This window comes from Malaclemys terrapin, chromosome 12 (genome assembly GCF_027887155.1).
Source record: "Malaclemys terrapin pileata isolate rMalTer1 chromosome 12, rMalTer1.hap1, whole genome shotgun sequence".
NCBI classification, from domain to species: Eukaryota; Metazoa; Chordata; order Testudines; family Emydidae; genus Malaclemys; species Malaclemys terrapin.
Genome location: NC_071516.1, coordinates 38,578,149 through 38,599,664, shown reverse-complemented (window position 1 = coordinate 38,599,664; position 21,516 = coordinate 38,578,149). Strand labels below are relative to the sequence as shown.

The window sequence follows — 21,516 nt, the reverse complement described above, 5'->3', positions numbered from 1 at the left end:
TCTTGGCTGTTGAAAGCGCGCTAGAGCCCAGCTGGAGAGCACACAGACAGTAACACCTTTCCACCAGGCAGCGCACCGGCTCACTTGCAGCTCCCGGCACCTGTAATTGTGACGGCTTCACCTTTCCCGGATTTATAAACCAGCCCTGGACCATTTCACTGGTTGCTTTCAAGGGCAGCAGCAGGGCCGGCTTTAAGCCGATTTGGCCAATTCCCCGGAAAGGGGCCCCATGCCTAAGAGGGCCCTGCAATATCCGGGGCTGCCGGTGGAGCGAAAAAAAAAAAAAAAGCTGCGTCCTGCTTCTCCCCCCTCCCTCCAGTGCTTGCGCTGCCATACAGCTGATCAGCGCAAGCCTGGGAGGGAGGGGTGAGGAGGAGGAACGCGGCGTGCTTGGGGAAGAGGCGGGGCCAGGGCGGGTATTTGGGGAGGGATCCAATGGGGTAGTGAGGGGGCGGGGCTGGGGGTGGGTCAGGGCAGGGATTTGGGGAGGGATCCAATGGGGGCAGGGAGGGGGCGGGGCCAGGGCAGGGATTTGGGGAGGGATCCAATGGGGCAGAGAGGGGGCGGAGTTGGGGCAGGGGGGAGCATGAAAGAATTCGCATCCCGTCGTGGGGTCCCGCACCTGCTAAAGCCGGCCCTGGGCAGCAGGGTTGGTGCCTTTGGGGGCCGTTGCATTAAACGCTCAGTCAGAGCTGCGGTATGGTCCATAGCGTCTCCAGGGTCATCCCACCAGTTACCAGCCCCTTGGCGAGGTGCCTACCCTGGTGCAGACTGGCTCCTCCAGGGACCACTGGCCACAGCTCAATAGCCTGGTTTTAAACCAGCGCAGGGCCTGGGCCAGCAAATGGACAGGACCCCCGGAGGGCTCCAGGGCATTGAAGAGGGTGGAGGGACTCAGGCCCCCTGTCATAAACATACAGCTACGGGTAGCATAAAATCTCTCCTTTACCTGCAAAGGGTTAAGAAGCTCAAAAAACCTGGTTGGCACCTGACCAGAAGGACCAATGGGGAAAGAAGATACTTTCAAATCTGGGGAGAGGGGGGTGGGGGGAGGCTTTTTTTGTGCTCTGTGAAGGTTCTCTCAAAAAAAAAAAAAAAAAAAAAACAAGCAAGTAATCCAGCTCCTACTAAAATAATACATCTAATACAAAAATAGTAAGTAATAGCAAAAAATGCATTAAAGTATCTTTTGTTTTAGCTTATGAATTTTCCCAGTGCTAAGAGGGAGGTTGATCCCTGTTTTTGTAACTTTAAAGTTTTGTCTAGAGGGAAAATCCTCCGTGTTTTGAATCTTTTTGTTACCCTGTAAAGTTATCTTCCATCCTGATTTTACAGAGGTGATTCTTTTATCTTTTTTTCTTAAATAAACTTCTTTTAAAAACCTGATTGTTTTTCAGTGTCCTAAAAACCCACGGGGGTTGATCTGTGCTCACTTTTTAACCAATTGGTGAGGATATTATTCTCAAGCCTCACCAGGAAAGGGGGTGTAGGGGCTTGGGGAGGATATTTTGGGTGAGGTAGGGCTCCAAGTAGCCCTTCCTAAATGTTTGTTTAAATCACTTGATGGTGGCAGCAATACCAAGGGCAAGGAAGGAATTTGTGCCTTGGGGAAGTTTTAACCCTAAGCTGGTAGAAATAAGCTTAGGGGGGTTTTCATGCAGGTCCCCACATCTGTACCCCAAAGTTCAGAGTGGGGAGGGAACCCTGACACCCCTCCCCCCCAGTTGTTCCAAGCTGGAGCTGTGACAAACTTTTGACCACAGCGAAAGCCCTGGGGTGGGGCTTGGCATACCGATTCCCTCTCCATGCTCTGGGAGGGCTGGGCGAGCATCTGGATTTACCCCACCCTGCCATGGTAGGAGAAGACAGGAGCAGTCATAGAATCATAGAATATCAGGGTTGGAAGGTGTGACGTTGCACTCTATACGATTTTATGAAAATATGCTAATGTAACTGGAATATGCTTCATGCAAAAGGTCTCTTGTAAGATATCATTACAAAGCTTATAATCTACCGAGTGCAATCATCCTATTTGTATAAATGTACCACTCTTGTATCTGAAACTAGAAATAGGAAATATAACTCTGAGGGGGCCTATTGTAATTATGCAAAGTGTGGGCCATTAATGCTGGTTTGGAATCTTGAGGACTCCCATTAACCAGGACAGTTGACTGCAGATGGCTCTGTTTTACTTGTAAGTCTTCCTGTATACGTGTGTGCTGGCAAGGGGTAATGAAGTCTTACAGTGACATGTGATCATGTCACCTGAACTGGAATCCATCTTTAACCTGGTGTCTTTCCATTGAGAAGGAGGGGGTGGGAACCCAGAGAGGTTATATATGCAAAAGATATATAAATGGGTGCAACAGAACAAAGAGGAGAACCATCATGAGGAATCCCTAGCTACCACCTGAGCTGGAACAAGGGCTGTACCGGGGAAAGGATTGTGCCCAGACTAGGAAGGCATCCAGTCTGTGAAAGAAACGTATTGAAACATCTTTCAGGGTGAGATATTATCTGTACTCAATTTTATTACTGTATTAGGCTTAGATTTGTGTGTTTTCTTTTGTTTTGCTTGGTAATTCACTTTGTTCTGTCTGTTATTACTTAGAACCACTTAAATCCTACTTTCTGTATTTAATAAAATAACTTATTACTTATTAATTAACCCAGAGTATGTATTAATACTGGGAGGGGGAGCAAACAGCTGTGCATATCTCTCTATCAGTGTTATAGAGGGTGAACAGTTTATGAGTTTACCCCGCATAAGCTTTATACAGGGTAAAATGGATTTATTTGGGTTTAGACCCCATTGGGAGCTGGGCATCTGAGTGTTAAAGACAAGAACACTTCTGTAAGCTGGTTTCAGTGAAGCCTGCAGCTTTGGGGCAAACAATTCAGGCTCTGGGTGTGTGTTGGAGCAGATGGGTGTGTCTGGCTCAGCAAGACAGGGTGCTGGGGTCCTGAGCTGGCAGGGAAAGCAGTAGTCTTGGCACATCAGTTGGCAGGTCCCAAGGAGGGGGGGGGGTTCTGTGATTGAACCTGTCACAGAAGGGACCTCAGGAGGTCATCTAGTCCAACCCCCTGCTCAAAGCAAGACTGATCCCCACACAGATTTTTGTCCCAGATCCCTAAATCGCCCACTTAAGGATGGAGCTCACAGCCCAGGGTTTAGTAGGCCAATGCGCAAACCCCTGAGCTATCCCTCCCCTCTGCAGCTGTGGTAGATGTGACAGATGTAGAAAAGCCCTTTCACAGACTGAGGCGTCAGCTGGAGTAACATCCAGTGGCAGGGAGTTCCATGGACTGATGCCAACTCCAGAGATACCCACGAGAGGGGAAAGCAGCTATTAAAGATGCCTGAACATTGCTCCCTAGCCTCGGGGTGTGACTCTGTCTGGGTGCGAGAGATTCTGGGTTCAGATCCCTGAGACGTCTGTAGGTTTTAGTTTTGCAAGTTGCCTTTAGAAAGCAGCTCCAGCCAGGCAGGGCCGGATTAACCTTTTGTGGGCCCGGCACCAAATATATTTGTGGGCTCCCATGGGGGCAATGGAGCATGGCGCGGGGAGATTGGTCCGCGGAGTGAGGGGCTGGCCAGGGGCATGGTATGGCGGGATGCTGGAGATGAAAAGGAGAAAAGGGCTGGATTAGACAGTGTAGCAGATAACTAAAGGAGCGATACAATCTGTTGATCACACAGAATTACCCGCACTAATACTGAGCATCAAGTCTAGCCCAGTATCACGTACAATAAAATGATTAACGGAGGCTGGAGAAACAGTGTCACAAAGTCAGTCTAAGTGCACAGGTCACTCCAACGACAGGACAGTGTTGTTCAATTTGCCACTTATGGAACCATCTCACTGGTAAGAATGACTGGAAAGAAGCCAGCCCTGGACAGAGGCAGGGAAACTTCTCATGGCCTTAGTACAGCTGGTGCCCCATCCTGCCAGCCAAGCAGGAAGCTGTGGATCACTAGAGATGGGAAGGAGCCCTGTGATGGCCTGGGGCTGAGGTGTCAGCCTGAGTAAAATCCAGTGGCATGGAGTTCCATGCGCTGATGCCAATGCTGAAGACACCAATGAGAGGCGGAGCCTGCAGAATGGAGGCAGCCATTGAAGAAGCAGAGGTTCTTGAGGGCAGAGTGACACACCCTGTCTAAGAGAGGGCCCTGCAACAGTGTTATGTGTCTGGCTCGTTCGTCTAGGGGTATGCTTCTCGCTTTGGGTGCAAGCGGTCCTGGGTTCAAATCCTGGACGAGCCCAGCCATCAGACTTTTGCAAATGGCTTGGAGAAAAAGGTGAGAGCCAGAGACAGGAGCAGACCAGGCTGGGTGGCCACAGCCAGTTAAAGAGCTCTGGGGGGGCGGGTTGGAAAGTCCTGCTCTGCCAGCTTTTAATTCCCTTAGGCTGTTCTGAGACCAACCCTGAATGTCTAAACCCAGCGCCCATCTCCTTTGCTCAAAGCTCTGTGGAATCTCTCTGAAAAGGGGTCGGGGGTAGCGGCTGGATTTGAATTGAGGTCACCAAAGATCCTGGCGACTAAATCCGGTTCCTGAGACCCGGCAGGGCGGGTCTGCTCCCTCTTGGATGGTCTGGGGGGGGGTGATTGGTGGTTTAGATGCAAATGATCAGAGGCTCGAATCCTGAGTGAGTTAAATTGGATGCCCATTTTCAGTGCCCCCTGCGGGGCGGCCATCCCAACCAGCAAGAGGCTGTCACCACTTGCCCTCTAGCCCGGGTGCCTCCCCATGATTTGCTGGTGTAGCTCCCACCTCAGCTCTCACAACCAGCTACCAGCCTGCAAGTCACACCCTGAGTGTGTCTAGCCACAACTCTGGGCCAACAGCCTGCCAGCGACACACCAGCCATGCTCTGGCACCCACCAGCCTTGGTTACTGCCTGCAGGGTGACCCCAGCACACTCCCAGCCCTGAATTCCTCCAGAACGGTTGCCCTGCACTGACGAGCCCATCAGAGGGCCGTTGTCCCTCTCAGGGGTCAATATGTACCAGTTTGCTACTTTAACTGGAGTTGCCAAATGATTCGGTTTAAACACAGCCCTGGAAGGGTTTAGCTTAAAAAAATCAAAAAAGTTCGTTTACCTACTATGAGAGAGATTTCAAGCGAGTGCGAGCATCGGGCATTAATGTCAGGAACAGGCACAAGAGAAATGAAGACAAAACGCTTCCCAGCAGCTAAATCTTAACAAGCTAGACTTGGTTCAAGGGAAAATTCTTCCCACATGGCCCCAGCAATGGGGCTGACCACATGCTCAGGTCAGAGCCTGACAGTTGGTTCCTTTGTCTCAGGTGAAAGCGAGAGAGACAGACAGGGAGAAAGATAGAGGGCAGACCATGGGTGTTTGTGGCCCTCACGCTTATAGTCCAGTCACCCTTTGACATGCCGTTTCCGGATGGTCACCCCTAGATAAAGTTGGTTCCTTCTGTGAGGTCTCGAGGTGACAGCGGGGCTGGTGCAAGGATATTTTGCGCCCTAGGTGAAACTTCCACCTTGCGCCCCGCCTTTCCCCTCCCCTCCCCTCCCCTCCCCCCGGAGCATTGCTTATTATAAACTTTTAAAAATGAATACTTCATAGTGTGCCATTGTTCACGTATACTTCCTTCCTTCATTCTTTCATATCAAAATCTACTACATTTTATTCTACCTTTAGACTATCCAATTATTGTTATTAATAAAATTTATAAAATTAGAATGGCGGATACTCCGTCATACAACAACAACTGACAATATCCATATGACAAATTTCAGCAACGTACACACGCATATTCGCACATGATAAACATATACACTCAAATACTTTACATACACACACAATTGACACAAAGTATTAGCGAAATGATGCAGCAGCAATTGCCAGAGTCTTAGATCTGAAACAACACAACAAAAATAGTTAGCCTCAGTCGACAACCTCCGACAACTAGTAAACTTAGCATTATAAACAGCCTGTCAGAACGGGTAACGGCTGCGTGCAATGAGAAAAATGACATCATTGCCACTTTGTACCGCAGTGAAGCAGCACGCTTGTGCCCGCAACGCAGAGCTGGCGTAGGCCATAGCTGTAATATATGAGAGAAGAACGACAAGTTAAAATGCAAGTTCAACGACGTTTCTCTTTCTTTAATTCATTCATTTTCCAGCAATAGTGTAAAAAAAAATTTTGGGGCACCGCTTTATGGCGCCCCCAAATCTTGGCATCCTAGGCGGCCGCCTAGTTCGCCTAATGGTTACACCGGCCCTGGGTGACAGAGGTTCCATGCTGTGGTTAGCCAAAACACAGATTGCTTTGTTCCCGCCCTCACATCTGCTGCCAAAGACCAGCCCCATGGCCCATCAGCTTTGATGACACCTGGCAAGAGGAGTTAGCCTGTCCTGTGTCTTTGAGACACAGGTTTAACCCACCCTCGGACTCGTCTGGTAACCACATTTCAACCAGACTTTCAGCTTCTGGTCATACCTGTACATTGAATGCTGCTGCAGATGTTTCACCAGGACCTGCAATTATTTGTTTTCAAATGATACCGCACAAGGCATGTTTTGTACAAAGCTTACTACACTAGTGTGTGAACCCAGGGCTGCTTTCGATCGCACCCAGGTATGGGGCTACAAAGGGAAGGTCCCGTTCTACCTTTCCTCGGCAGTTGTTCATATCTAACCTCTAGCACATCCTCTCTCATTCGTCTCCTTTTGCAATCCCAGCCTTTTCCATCTGTCTCCATACAGACCTCTCTCCCATCCTGCTGTCTTGTCTCGGAGCCCTCTCTGTTTGCAGTTAGAGATTGCCCTTAGTGACAAATAACATGGTTAGTTCTTTAATGAGAATCTGGCACTAGCCTGAGGGAGCAGAGCTGGGACTGTCCCATCTCCTGAGTCTCTGAGTAACAAACCTGAGCACAGGCCATTGGCGGGATGCTGGAGATGAAAAGGAGCAAAGAGCTGGATTAGACAGTGTAGCAGGTAACTAAAGGAGCGATACAATCTGTTGATTACACAGATATACTGGCACTAACACTGAGCATCGAGCGCAGCCCAGTGTCACGGACGACAAAATGATTAACTGAGGCTAGAGAAACAGCTCTTTGCATTTGTCTTTGTAAAACGTCATCCTTTTCACCTCAGACCATTTCTCCAATTTGTCCAGATCATTTTGAATTATGACCCTGTCCTCCAAAGCAGTTGCAATCCCTCCCAGTTTGCTATCATCTGCAAACTTAATAAGCGTACTTTCTATGCCGATATCTAAGTCGTTAATGAAGATATTGAACAGAGCCGGTCCCAAAACAGATCCCTGCGGAACCCCACTTGTTATGCCTTTCCAGCAGGATTGGGAACCTCTAATAACTACTCTCTGAGTACGGTTATCCAGCCAGTTATGCACCCACCTTATAGTAGCCCCATCTAAGTTGTATTTGCCTAGTTTATCGATAAGAATATCATGCGAGACCGTATCAAATGCCTTACTAAAGTCTAGGTATACCACATCCACCACTTCACCCTTATCCACAAGGCTCGTTATCCTATCAAAGAAAGCTATCAGATTGGTTTGACACGATTTGTTCTTTACAAATCCATGCTGGCTATTCCCTATCACCTTACCACCTTCCAAGTGTTTGCAGATGATTTCCTTAATTACTTACTCCATTATCTTCCCTGGCACAGAAGTTAAACTAACTGGTCTGTAGTTTCCTGGGTTGTTTTTATTTCCCTTTTTATAGATGGGCACTATATTTGCCCTTTTCCAGTCTTCTGGAATCTCTCCCGTCTCCCATGATTTTCCAAAGATAATAGCTAGAGGCTCAGATACCTCCTCTATTAGCTCCTTGAGTATTTTAGGATGCATTTCATCAGGCCCTGGTGACTTGCAGGCATCTAATTTTTCTAAGTGATTTTTAACTTGTTCTTTTTTTATTTTATCTGCTAAACCTACCCCCTTCCCATTAGCATTCACTATGTTAGGCATTCCTTCAGACTTGCCATTTCCAAGTTTCCTGTTACTGTTTCTCCCTCTTCACTGAGCAGTGGGCCTACCCTGTCTTTGGTCTTCCTCTTGCTTCTAATGTATTGATAAAAAGTCTTCTTGTTTCCCTTTATTCCTGTAGCTAGTTTGAGCTCATTTTGTGCCTCTGCCTTTCTAATCTTGCCCCTGCATTCCTGTGTTGTTTGCCTATATTCATCCTTTGTAATCTGTCCTAGTTTCGATTTTTTATATGACTCCTTTTTATTTTTTAGATCATGCACGATCTCGTGGTTAAGCCAAGGTGGTTTTTTGCCACATTTTCTATCTTTCCTAACCAGCGGAATAGCTTGCTTTTGGGCCCTTAATAGTGTCCCTTTGAAAAACCGCCAACTCTCCTCAGTTGTTTTTCTCTTCAGTCTTGATTCCCATGGGACCTTACCTATCAGCTCTCTGAGCTTCCCAAAATCTGCCTTCCTGAAATCCATTGTCTCTATTTTGCTGTTCTCCCTTCTACCCTTCCTTAGAATTGCAAACTCTATGATTTCATGATCACTTTCACCCAAGCTGCCTTCTACTTTCAAATTCTCAATGAGTTCCTCCCTATTTGTTAAAATCAAGTCTAGAACAGCTTCCCCCCCCAGTAGTTTTTTCAACCTTCTGAAATAAAAAGTTGTCTGCAATGCAGTCCAAGAATTTATTGGATAGTCTGTACCCCGCTGTGTTATTTTCCCAACATATATTTGGATAGTTGAAGTCCCCCATCACCACCAAATCTTGGGCTTTGGATGATTTTGTTAGTTGTTTAAAAAAAGCCTCATCCACCTCTTCCACCTGGTTAGGTGGCCTGTAGTAGACTCCTAGCATGACATCAGCCTTGTTTTTTACCCCTTTTAGCCTAACCCAGAGACTCTCAACACTTCCGTCTCCTATGTCCATCTCCACCTCAGTCCAAGTGTATACATTTTTAATATATAAGGCATCACCTCCTTCCTTTTTCCCCTGTCTCTCCTTCCTGAGCAAGCTGTACCCATCCACACCAACATTCCAATCATGTGTATTATCCCACCAAGTTTCAGTGATGCCAACAATGTCGTAGTTGTATTTATTTATTAGCACTTCCAGTGCTTATTACTCATACTTCTCGCATTTGTATATAGGCATCTAAGATACTGGTTTGCTCTTGCCTCCCAGTTTTGCCCTGACCCTCCTTTCTCTCTGCCATTATAGCCCATGCTCCCTCTTGTTTCCGACCCATCTCCCAGGTCTCCATGTTCCCCACTTACCTGTGGGCTTTGCTCACCTGTCCCCGTTGAACCTAGCCAAAAGAAAAAAAACACCCGGAGCGCCGCCCTGCCGTAACAACCCCCCCACCGAGTGCCGCCCCGCTGAAACAAAAATAACCCCCCCGAGTGCCGCCCCGCCCCACCAAGCCTAAAACCCCCCCAAAAAAACCCGAGCGCTGCCCTGCCAAAACAAACCAAACCAAAAAACCCCCCAGAGCACCGCCCCGTCACCCCACGATTGGCCGCCCCTTACAAGGTGCCGCCCCAAGCACGTGCTTGGTCGGCTGGTGCCTGGAGCCGGCCCTGCTTATGGCCCTGCACTGTAGCCCTCTAGTAGCCCTGGTTTCTGACGGTTTAAAATCAGTCTCCATGCGCTGAGTGAATTTTTCATGCTTCCCTTCACAAATATTATGGAGCGTACAGCAAGCGGCTATATGCATAGGAATATTGTCATCGACCATGTCCAGCTTCCCATACTGGCATCACCAGCGGGCTTTTAAACAGCCAAATGCACACTCAACAGTCATTCTGCACTTGCTCAGCCTGTTGATGAACTGCTCCTTGCTGTTGTCAAGGTGCCCCGGGTATTCTTTCATAAGCCACAGCATTAAGGGGTAGGCTGGGTCTCCCAGGATTACAATGGGCATTTTGACTTCCCCTACGGTGGTCTTCTCGTCCAGGAAGAAAGTCCCTGCTTGCAGCTTCTTCAACAGGCCAGTGTTCCGAAAGATGTGTGCGTCATGCACCTTTCCGGACCAGCCTGCGTTAATGTCTGTGAAATGCCCACGGTGATCCACAAGCGCCTGGAGAACCATTGAGAAATACCCCTTGCGATTAACGTACTCTGTGGCTAGGTGGTCTGGTGCCAGAATTGGAATGTGCATGCCATCTATCACCACTCTGCAGTTAGGGAAGCCCATTTGTGCAAAGCCATCCACAATGTCACGCACGTTGCCCAGAGTCACAGTCTTTCGGAGCAGGATGGGGTTAATAGCCCTGCACACTTTCATCAAAACGACTCTAACGGTCGACTTTCCCACTGCGAACTGGTTAGCGACCGATCGGTAGCAGTCTGGAGCAGCTAGCTTCCACAGTGCAATGCCACGCGCTTCTCCAGTGGCAGGGCAGCTCTCATTCTCGTGTCCTTGCGCCGCAGGGCTGGGGCGAGCTCATGACACAGTCCCATGAATGTGGCTTTCCTCATGCGAAAGTTCTGCAGCCACTGCTCGTCATCCCAGACGTGCATCACGATGTGATCCCACCACTCAGTGCTTGTTTCCCGAGCCCAAAAGCGGTGTTCCATTGTGGTCAGCACCTCTGTAACTGCCACAAGCAATCTCGCATCGTAGCTACTTTGCGTGGTGAGATCAAGATTGCACTCCTCTTGCCTTTGCAGTTTAAGGAATAACTCCACTGCCACTCATTATGTGTTAGTCAGAGCGAGGAAGAACACACAGCCGGAGACCGGTCCGGCTGCCCAACTTCAAGAAAGCCCAGAAGAAGCATCGAGGGGCTAATGGTGAGAGCGTCTCCTGTGGTTTGTGACGGGTTAATCAGCAGATAGAATAATGGGAGGATGATGGAGGGGGACAAGTCCCCCACCCCAACATTTCAGGGAAGGCCTTTTATTCCCCCTGTACACTTTTTGCAGGGTCTGTTTTTCATGTAGGTCCTGCTCCGAATCCCACAGATACCAGATCTTGGGTCCTTGCAGGCTAAAGGGATCTCTGTAGCCCGTTGACTTTCCAGTCTTCTCACCAGTGGAGGCTTCTTTTCCTCTAAACCAGTGGTCTGGCAGGGAGCGAGGCTGGCTGAGGGGGAGACAGCATCTCGCAGCCTGCACCAGTGCTCCTGCCAGCAGGGGGCTGGTGAGTGGGTTTGTGGGTAGGTTTGGGGGGGTTGGTGGCACTGGGAACTAGGGGTTTGCCGGGGTACTGCAGCACTCCCAGGTTTTAGGTGGGGCTCCGTTCCTGGCCCCCCTTCTCGGGTCCTGGCTGCCAGCCCGCACTGCGTGCGCTGCTCCTGGCCCTGCATGGCGAGGTCCAGCTGCCCAGCCCATGCCCAGGGCTGCGCTCCTGGCCCTGCTCTGGGTGGGGGTGCTGGGCATAGGGGACTGTGGGCGGTTTTGGCGGGGGGACAGCGCTGTGGTTCTCATGTAACACATTGGGGGCTGCATTAAATCAAGGCCACCAGGTCTCGTGAATGTGACATTTGCAGTCTGTCACCCCCATCTGCCTCTTTCCCACTGGGGGTCTCGTGCATCCATCTGGCTGCAAGCAGGGAGCAGGAGTGTCCTTGCGTTGATTTCTCCGCACTGTTGAGCTGGGCAGAAGTTTTAAAATGCATTAAAACTGTTCACAGATTCGGGTCACATTCGGCAAATGGTTTCAGCTGACTAGAAAATGAGGCAAAACTTGCTCAAGAGTTGAAATAATTTGTTCCGACATTTTTGCAACAACGCGTTTCCACATTTTGTTTCAACACATTTCCAAAGTGAAATGTTGACGTGACATTTTGCTCAACCCGAACCATTTTTTTCTTTCTTTTATTAGTTTCTTTGTTTCAGTGAGAAAAACTGAAGGGAAAAAAACGGTTTGGGTTAGAAATGAACCGATTGTTTTTTTGGCTTAGCCACCAAACTGAAAAATCGCTTATTTGCTCAGCTTTAGTGAGGGCAGATGAACTCTCGTTAATGCTTCTGCTGCTGGGTCTGGGAGGACTGGGCTGAAGGGAGGCAAAAAGGAGCAGGGGCTCCAAGGGGGACAGAATGAACAGGAGAAGAGTGGGGGGGGGGCAAACAGGAGTACTGAGAAGCAGGGCCAGAGCGCCAGGCTCCCCACCCTGCAATGCTGCATCTGGCTCGCCTGATCTTCCCCCTCCCATAAGAAACCCACAGACACCAGCAGAAAAGCAGGTTGCCAGCACTGACGTGCACAGCTCACAAATCACCCGAGTCAAAGGTTTGACGGATTGTCCGTGTGTTGTAGGGACAGGTCTTGTTCCCTTCTTCCCTGAAGAGAGCACATGGTCCCCACATTCCTCCCCTTCTCCCCCACTCTGCCTCTTCCCCCAAGTCCCCAGCCCCTCCTGCTCCTTTCCCGCCCACTCCCCCGCTGCAGCCCTGAGAACAGAAAAGCTCTGCACCGAGGAGCGAGAGCTCCTCCAGCCCCAGGCCAATAGCGAGGGGAGATTTTTCCAGGGGCCCCAAATTGTCCAGGGCCCATGGGCCATGTGGTAATCTGCCACTGACACCCCCCCCCCGGTGGTATGAGGTTTGGGGAGGATTAGCCTCTCCTAGCCTCCATTAAGCATTACCCATGAAGGAAAATTTGGGGTATAGAATCTCTTTTCTAGATGACCTCCCTATTACAGATAAGGAAATTGCTCTGGAAACAAGGAATGACCCCATTTCGCTTAAGGTAATGCACTATACGCTTTTGGGGTGGCCAAATCACAGAACAAGTAGCCAGGAAAGATGTGGCCAGAAGCTATTTTTGGTGGCTGGTGTTAGATCAAGATATAGAAACCATCAGGCTCTTCTGCTGAAGGCAGACAGCATCAATATTCAGATCTGTGGCATAGCTGGTAGAGGCCTCTTGATCAGCTGTTACCGGATAAAAACTTAGCATGGTTAGAGGATGTGACCCCTGAAGTTAGTAAAGATGGCAAAAGGTTTGGTTGGTTGGCAAGAGGAACATGATGATGAGGAGGAGATGGTGGTTCTAGAAGAGGGTGGCCACAGCAAAATCGCAGCCCTACCATAAGATTACATTTATGATTTTGTTTTTATTGTGCTTGTCAATTAAGGAATGTACTGAGGAGGAGGTTGGTGGATTGAAAACTGTGTTACAATGATAAGCTCTCACTTTCAATGTCAGGGGTTTCCTGGTCCTGTTCGCAGGTAGGGAGCTCTGTAGGGAAGCGTGCGATCTGGGTTGGTCTGAAAAGAAGCAGCCTAGAGCAAGGCGAGGTGAGTTGTGCTGCTCTGCCTTAAGGAGCAGCCTGCTTTGTCTCTCGTTGGTTTGAGTTCTTGTGTGTTAGGGCTTTGGATTCTAAGCAAGAGTACCTGTTTTTTTTTCTAACTTCTCTGTGAACATAGTATTGGATAACTCAATTTAAAAAGCACTTTTTTGGTCATCTAGAGACAGACTGAGGTGGTTGAAATAAACCTGTTCCCCAAACAAATCAGGGCCTAATTCACCATTGCAAAGTGCGTGCTACGGGGGTATAGAACACTGCCATTCTAATTCCATGCCATTTTATACCCACTTTGCATTTATTTGCGCTATACAAGATGCAGAACAATGGTGAATTGGGCCTGAATTTGTGGATTCTTACAGCATCTGGGGTTTTCTTATCCTGCCTTTTTAAAACAAACAATAACTGAAATATTCTCTTTCTTTTCTGGGGCAGATGGAAGCGCTCACAAATTTCATGATGGCCATGGATCTGGACTCTGACCAAAAGGAAGTTGTAGAGATGGGTTTACAGAGCTATGGAAACCTCCTGGCTCATTTAGAAACTGAAGACCCATCAGAAGCAGCTTGCAAAGTGAAGGAGGAATTGGAATCATTTGAAAATGCCACGCTAAATATCGCCATCACGGGAGAGACAGGTGCTGGAAAATCATCCTTTATCAATGCCATCCGGGGTGTGGGACACGAGGATGAAAATGCGGCTGCAACTGGGGAGACAGAAACAACAAGGAAGCCAACTCCTTATCCACACCCGACCTACCCCAAAGTAACATTCTGGGACATGCCAGGAGTTGAAACACCAGATTTTCAGATAGACCAATATCCTGAAAAAGTAAACTTTGACAGCTATGATTTCTTCATCATTATAGCTTCTGAGCGCTTCAAATCCAGCCATGCCAAGCTCGCGAGGGAGATTCGGGGAATGGGAAAGAAGTTTTACTTTGTGTGCTCCAAAGTAGATGCTGACTTGTATAATACCAAGAGGCAACGACCCTCCACCTACAAGGAGGAGAAAATCTTGGAGATGATTAAAGAGAATTGCATACAGCACCTTGAAGCAGAAGGGATGACCTCTCCTAAGGTTTTCCTTCTCTCCAGCTTTGATCTAGAGAAGTATGATTTCCACGACCTAGTGGACACTTTGGAACATGAACTTCCCAGTCACAAGAGACACGCTTTCCTGCTCAGCCTGCCGAACGTTTCTCCACAGACCTTACAAAAAAAGAAGGAAGCCCTAAAACAGCAGATATGGAAATTAGCCCTCCTGTTGGGAGCTGCATCTCAAGGCGTGGCTGCGATTCCTGGTTCTCGTAGCAAAAGTCTCTCTCTTGCTTTTAATGTTCCCATCTTGCTGAAATGCACGCGCGACTATTCCAAGAGCTTCGGCCTGGAGGACGACTCCCTTGAAAAACTCGCTCAGCACTCTGGAAAGTCTGTCAGTGACCTGAAAGCCGTGATAAAAACCCCTTTGGCCAAAGATCTAACAGTCAAATATGTGTGGGAATTACTGAGCCAGAGCCCAGTCCTGCTCACTTTGAAGTCAATGGGCGTTTTATTATCATCTTCAATGGGAGCTAAATTGCAGGCCATGACTGAGACTTGGATGCTGGTAGCAGTATTTAGTGAGTATTGCCCTCACAGCTGGTGGAATTTCTTATAGTACCACCGGCTTCGCGCTGCATAGATTCCTAGATGCAGTTGCAGAAGACGCATAACGAATTCGGGAGGTTGTTTTGGAAGAAGAAGGGAAAAAATCTATATAACAGCAACGAACCGTCCATAGACTTGGGAGTGAATGAAAGAAGCCAAACCCTGCTGAAGATTGGAGCTGAGCTATTCGAAAGCCTCACCGATGCTAGCCAAAGGGAGACTTTTTATTCTTGAATTCGCTCCAGGAGAAGAGAAGGAAATGCCAAACGAGACTGCGGGGTGATTGTTTGATTTGTATTCCGTTTTTCATTCACTGAATTAAATGAAATACATATGAAATCATTCTGGGGTAAGCTTGCAGATTTATACCCCCAACATTGAAACAAGACCAGAAAGGTAAATACTCCTGTGATATGAGAGAGACTGGTATGTCTAGAACTGAAAGGTGATGGGTAATTATTTTAGTACTTCCCCAAATATGACCAACTGTTCCAGATCTTAAATTGTAGCTTGCAGGTTTTTTGGATTTAACAGTAAGGAGTTTCAACAAAGAAGATAAATGGTCCCATTTGCTGTCTAAGCAACTAAACATTTCCTACACAAACTACTTCCCAGGTGGAGAAACTTGCTATTTTTATATCATTACAACAATCTGATATTCTTTGGGAGCGATATTAAGTCCTCCCTTTGGGGGCCTGTATGTAGATAGATGGGAGTGTATGGGGATGGATAGACGGCTGTCTGGAGATAGACAGATGGGAGTGTATGGGGATGGTGTGACTTTATTGACATGAACTGTGACCGTATAGATCATTGTTGCAACCAGGGTCTTATAGTTGCACCAAATCTTGTAAAAAGGAGGTCCAGTAAGGTGTCTATGGAAAGGTTACGATCTGCTGGTTATGCTTATGCTATCTGTATGCATGTAGAAATTTTGTAGTTGAAATTATGAATATTGGCTATGTACTTGTATCTCAATGTCTTTGATTCTAAGTAGCATTAGTGAAGCATTTGGTCAGCTTCTTGAGAAAGGAATTTTCAGGTTAAGTGCCCAGTCAAGAAACACTTAACTGACAATGGACCTTGGAAGACTCCAATCCACATGAGAAGTCTTCCTGGAGACGTTCAACATAGCATGTAAGCAATGGCTGCTCTTCCTGTAAAGAACTGAGTCATGCATGGACATGTGACTTGCCCATGTGACTCCCAACTCCAATTTGCTGCTGTGATTTTCCACAGTAAGAAGAAAGGGGTGTCCTTCCACATGGCAGAGGATATAAAAGGCAGCTGCATCTCCTCCATCTTGTCTTCAATCCTGCTTCATACCTCTGAAGGAACTTTACTATAAACTGAAGCTCTGAACAAAGGACTGAATGACCCATCCAAGCTACGTATGTACTCCAGAGACTTGATTTGAACCTGCAGTTTATTCCATCACTGCTACAAGCCTGAACCAAGAACTTTGCCATTACTGTATGTAATTGATTCCATTTAACCAATTTTAGCTCTCATCTATATTTCTTTCTTTTTATGAATAAACCTTTAGATTCTAAAGGATTGGCAACAGCGTGATTTGTGGGTTAGATCTGACTTGTATATTGACCTGGGTCTGGGGCTTGGTCCTTTGGGATCGGGAGAACCTTTTTTCTTTTACTGGAGTATTGGTTTTCATAACCAGTCATCCCCATAAGGAGCAGTGCTGGTGGTGATACTGGGAAACTGGAGTGTCAAAGGGAATTGCTTGTATAACTTATGGATACCCAGTGGGGTGAGACCAAAGTCCTCTCTGTTTGGCTGGTTTGGTGCCTTAATAGTAAAGAAAACCCAGCCTTGGGCTGTAACTGCTCTGCTCTAAGCAGTTTGTACTGAATTGATACTCTCAGTTATGTCTCGCCAGAGGCAGCATAATTACAGGTGGAAGTGTATGGGGACGTATAGACGGCTGTGTGTAGATAGACAGATGGGAGTGTCATAGAAGATCAGGGTTGGAAGTGACTTCAGGAGGTCATCTAGTCCAACCCTCTGCACAAGGAAGGACCAATCCCTCACTGAATCCCCAAATGGCCCCCTCAAGGATTGAACTCATAACTCTGGGTTTAGCAGGCCAATGCTCAAACCACTGAGCTATCCCTCCCCCCTGGGGACAGATAGATGACTGTGTGTAGATAGACAGATGGGAGTGTATGGGGACAGATAGACGACTGTGTGTAGATAGACAGATGGGAGTGTATGGGGACGGATAGATGGCTGTGTGTAGATAGACAGATGGGAGTGTATGGGGATGGATAGATGACTGTGTGTAGACAGATGGGAGTGTATGGGGACGGATGGACGGCTGTGTGTAGATAGACAGATGGGAGTGTGTGGGGACGGATGGACGGCTGCATGTAGATAGACAGATGGGAGTGTATGGGGACGGATGGACGGCTGTGTGTAGATAGACAGATGGGAGTGCGTGGGGACAGATAGACGACTGTGTGTAGATAGACAGATGGGAGTGTATGGGGACGGATAGACGGCTGTATGTAGATAGACAGGTGGGAGTGAATGGGGATGGATGGACGGCTGTGTGTAGATAGACAGATGGGAGTGCATGGGGACAGATAGATGACTGTGTGTAGATAGACAGATGGGATGGATAGACGGCTGTATGGAGATAAACTCCCATCTGTCTATCTCATACAGCCGTCCATCCATCCCCATACACTAGGGTGACCAGATGTCCTGATATTTTCGGGACAGGCCCGATTTTAGGGGACTTGTCCTGTGTCTCGACCTTACATCGGTCGGGACGCACTTTGTTCCGATATCGGGGGACCGTCTGGTGGAGGACGCAAGCCGGCGCCACTTACCTCTTCTTCCTGGGCCCTGGGGCAGCGCAGCTGAACTCCCGGCGCCCGCCCGCTCGCCGGCCGGCAGGAGCCTGCAGAGTGTTGCAGCCCCACTCCCCAGGCACGCACAGAGGCGGCGAGGAGGTCTCCGCTGCATGCTGCAGGGGCGGGGCTTGTAGGCGCCGGCAGCCGGCAGCGGGCAGAGAGCCCCCCTGCCCCTGCCCCCGCCCCCCTCGACCCGACCGACCTTAGGAGCCAGAGGGATGGGACCTGCCTGCTGGATGCTTCCTGGGAGCCGCTCCAGGTAAGGCTAGCACTGCTGGGACTCACCTGGCCCTCTGGCAGGTCCCTCTGGCTGGGGGGGGGCCCTGCGTGCTGCCCCCTCCCTCCCCGAGGGGGGAGGTGGAGACGGAGCGGAGGCAAGCTGGTGCGGGGGGCGGGGCGTGGAGCTGTCGGTGGGCTCTCAGCCCCCACCAATTTTTCCTGTGCTCCAGCGTTTTTTGTTTTTGTTTTTTTGTTTTGCTCCGCTGCCGGCTTTTTTTTTTTTTGCTCCGCCCCCCCGCATCCCGATATTTCACCTCTGTCATCTGGTCACCCTACCATATACTCCTATCTGTTTATGCGGATGGATAGATGGCTATATGGAGATAAACAGATGGGAGTGTATGGAGACGGATAGACGGCTGTGTGTAGATAGACAGATGGGAGTGTATGGGGATGGATAGACAGACAGATGGGAGTGTGTGGGGCTGGATAGACGGCTGTGTGTAGATAGACAGTCAGGAGTGTATGGGGATAGTTTCCATTAACCTTTAATTTTCAACAGAAAAAAATTCCATTTTTCTCAAAAATAAAATCAGTTTTTCAAAAATGGAAATATTTTCCTGACAAAGTTTAGTTTCACCTCCCGAATGAAAAAGGACAAACCTGGCTTCGGGGATGGGGGTGGGGCGGTTTCTATCGATGACATTCTGAAAAAATTATCATACATTTATTTTGCACCACCAAAAAACATTTTTCAGGCAATTCTTTCATCAGAAGAATTATCCTCTGTTCTCAAGCTGCAGGCGACGTTGCAGACAAACCTCAGACATTTCAAGAATGAGATAAAGAAATTTGGTTTTAAAAAAAATCCTTTTACATTTAGAACAACTCTGGCTCTTTTAAAATTCTTGACATGTGAGAAGGGAATGGTGCACACTATTACCAGGCAGATGATGCCACGTCTGTTTCTGCCCAAAACAAGATGCATACCCTTAAATCTACCAGTCACAGAGCTGGCACTTACTGTGCTATTCATTTCTAGCCACAGTGCACCCGTGGCCATCTCTGCAGCCGGAGTTTTCGCTCTGCCTGTGGCTGAAATGTGTTATCCCCTCGGCAAGCTGCAGCTAAATTCTTCACCAAGGCAGTAATTGGAAAGTGCAGTGCAAAATGTTACATCAGGGAATAAAAACATGTTTCCCATTTAAGGGTTTGTTACTCAGCAATTCAGGAGATGGGAAAATCCGAAATCCAGTGCCCTGCGGCTAATGCAAGATTTTCCTTAATTAATGAACTTGGTTATGTTTCACAGAGGACTAGTCTCTAGCTGCAGACAGAGAGGGCTTGAAGAGAAGGCGACAGGACTGGCGAGATGTCACTAGGATTGAAAAGGCTGGGACTGTAGAAGGAGGTGAAGGAGAGGGGCTGTAATAAAGGTTAGAAATGAAGGACAGCTCAGAGGGGTTTGAAGGGGCCTTCCACGTCTAACACCAGAACAAGGGGTCATGGAAAGTGTGCAAAAATGGAACGGTCACAGGAGAGGAACATGGGACCGTTTATGGCCAAAACTGCAATCTAGGCTCTAGCCCACGCACAGGTAAATTGGTACCTTGTGGATGGCACTGTGGTTCGGGGGGGGGGGAAAGTGGGTTCTAGTGTCTCTGCTGAGATGGGTTCAAATCCCGTTGCTCCTAAGCTCTTCTCTTCAGAAGCATTTCTTACCTAAATGTGTAAACGTCACAATGGCTGTGTTTAGAGGCACATTCATAACAGCCTAAGAGAGTTAGGCACCCCAAGGGCAGTACTTTCTAGTGCACATTAGCACTCCATAGGTGTCTGTTCTTCTTTCCAGCTGCTCTCTAACGTTAATTTGCAAACTCGAAATCTCTGGGCTTGTCCAGGATTTGAATGCATGACCCCAGCACCCAACATGAGACTCATACCCCTTGACCAACTAGCCAGACAGAGAAAGAATGCATAGGGGCTTCTCTGAGCTAGATGGCTCCTACTGTACTTGGGCATCTTTGCCTCTTTAATAGCTGCCTCCGCCCTGCAGGCTCTGCCTCTCCTGGGCATCTCTGGCATTGGCATCAGTCCGTGGAACTCCCTGCCCCAGGATGTTACTCAGGCTGTCAAAAGGCCCCTTCTCATCTCTAGGACCCACACCTGTCTGCTCTGCTTTTTGAGGGGGGTGCGCCAGCTCAGCTAAGGCTGTGGAGGGAGCCTCCGTCCTGGGCTGGCTTCTTGCCAGAGCGAGGTTGTTCCATAAATGGCAAATTGAACAACATTCTCTTGTCATTGGGACAACCTGTGGACTTACCCTGGCTTTGTTTGAACCTTTACACGTAGTAAACCATTTTATCATCCATTAACCTTTGATACTGGGCTGGAATTGAGACTCCTACGGTTGCTTTTGTGTAATCAACAGATCGTATCGCTCCTTTAATTACCTTAATTTATACCATGGAATCACCATCTTTCTTCTCTATAGTTCACATCATCGTGTTTGGTTTCATTTTCTTCCTGTAGCATTTGAATTAAACAGTTTTCATCTATTTCAAAGGTAAGTTCCTTTGCTTGGAGGATCCTAGTGCAGGGACTGGCCCCTCCTAGGGGGAGAATGAACCAGACACAGAAATTAACCGCTAGCCCCAGCTCCAGCCTTTGTGCTTGTTTGTCGGATGAGCCACAATGAGTTAATAATTCCATCGGCCAGACTGGGGTTTCTCCCCGGTCAGTGATTTGGAAAATTTGGGTTTGGTTTTTCATTTGCCGTGTTCATTGTGAATGTTAAAATTCCCAGGGACTCACCAGTTTGAAGGACCCCTTTTGCCCCTGGAGGCAGGAAAGGGGAATACGAACCTGTGACAGCTATAACAACATCCATCCACGTGCTGGACCAAGCTAATGGAATTACGACAACCGTCATTGACCCCAGTTTAATTTGTTTGGGGGCCTCTGTATGAACAATGAAATAGGGTGTGTGTGATTGTACGTGGGCGTGGCTACCCTATGTCACAGTTGTGCAGCTGCAGCACTGCAGTGTAGATGCACCTACGCTGCCGGGAGTGGTTCTCCCAGCAGCGTGGTTAGTCACATCTCCAAGAAGCGGCTGCTAGGTTGAGGTGCGTCTACACTGCAGTGTTGCAGCTGCACAGCTGTGATGACCCAATGCTGTCTCTACAGGCACATGGATCGGCTTAACGACGCTGCTCAGAGGTGTGGAACTTTCACACCCCTGCGCGACGTAGTTAAACAATTTTCTGGTGCCGACCAGGCCTCTGCAGGGAGGGCACATGACATGGGCCTGCTCAGGCAGACTGTGTTGTGCTGAGGATAACACGGTGAAAGCAGGGAACTGCTGGTCTGGAGATCCCCAGAGCTCCAGAGGGATTTCACAGACTAGTGTGTACAGAGGATGGATGTCAATGTTCATAGTCATTGTCAAAGGAGCCTAAGGGAGTTAGGCACCCAATATAGTCACCAACACAGCAGGGCTTTCTAACCCATCCACAGCCTCCCCAGCACCATTCAG

General features: G+C 48.4%; 1 protein-coding gene across 1 annotated transcript; it reads left to right on the top strand.

Moving 5' to 3' along the window:
- The first annotated feature begins 13,696 nt into the window (after window positions 1-13,696).
- LOC128845985 (interferon-inducible GTPase 5-like) lies at window positions 13,697-14,951 on the top strand. Its single transcript, XM_054045082.1, has 2 exons — window positions 13,697-14,758; window positions 14,850-14,951. Exons 1-2 carry the CDS (start codon window positions 13,697-13,699, stop codon window positions 14,949-14,951), a joined length of 1,164 nt encoding a protein of 387 aa, XP_053901057.1.
- The last annotated feature ends 6,565 nt before the right edge of the window (window positions 14,952-21,516 follow it).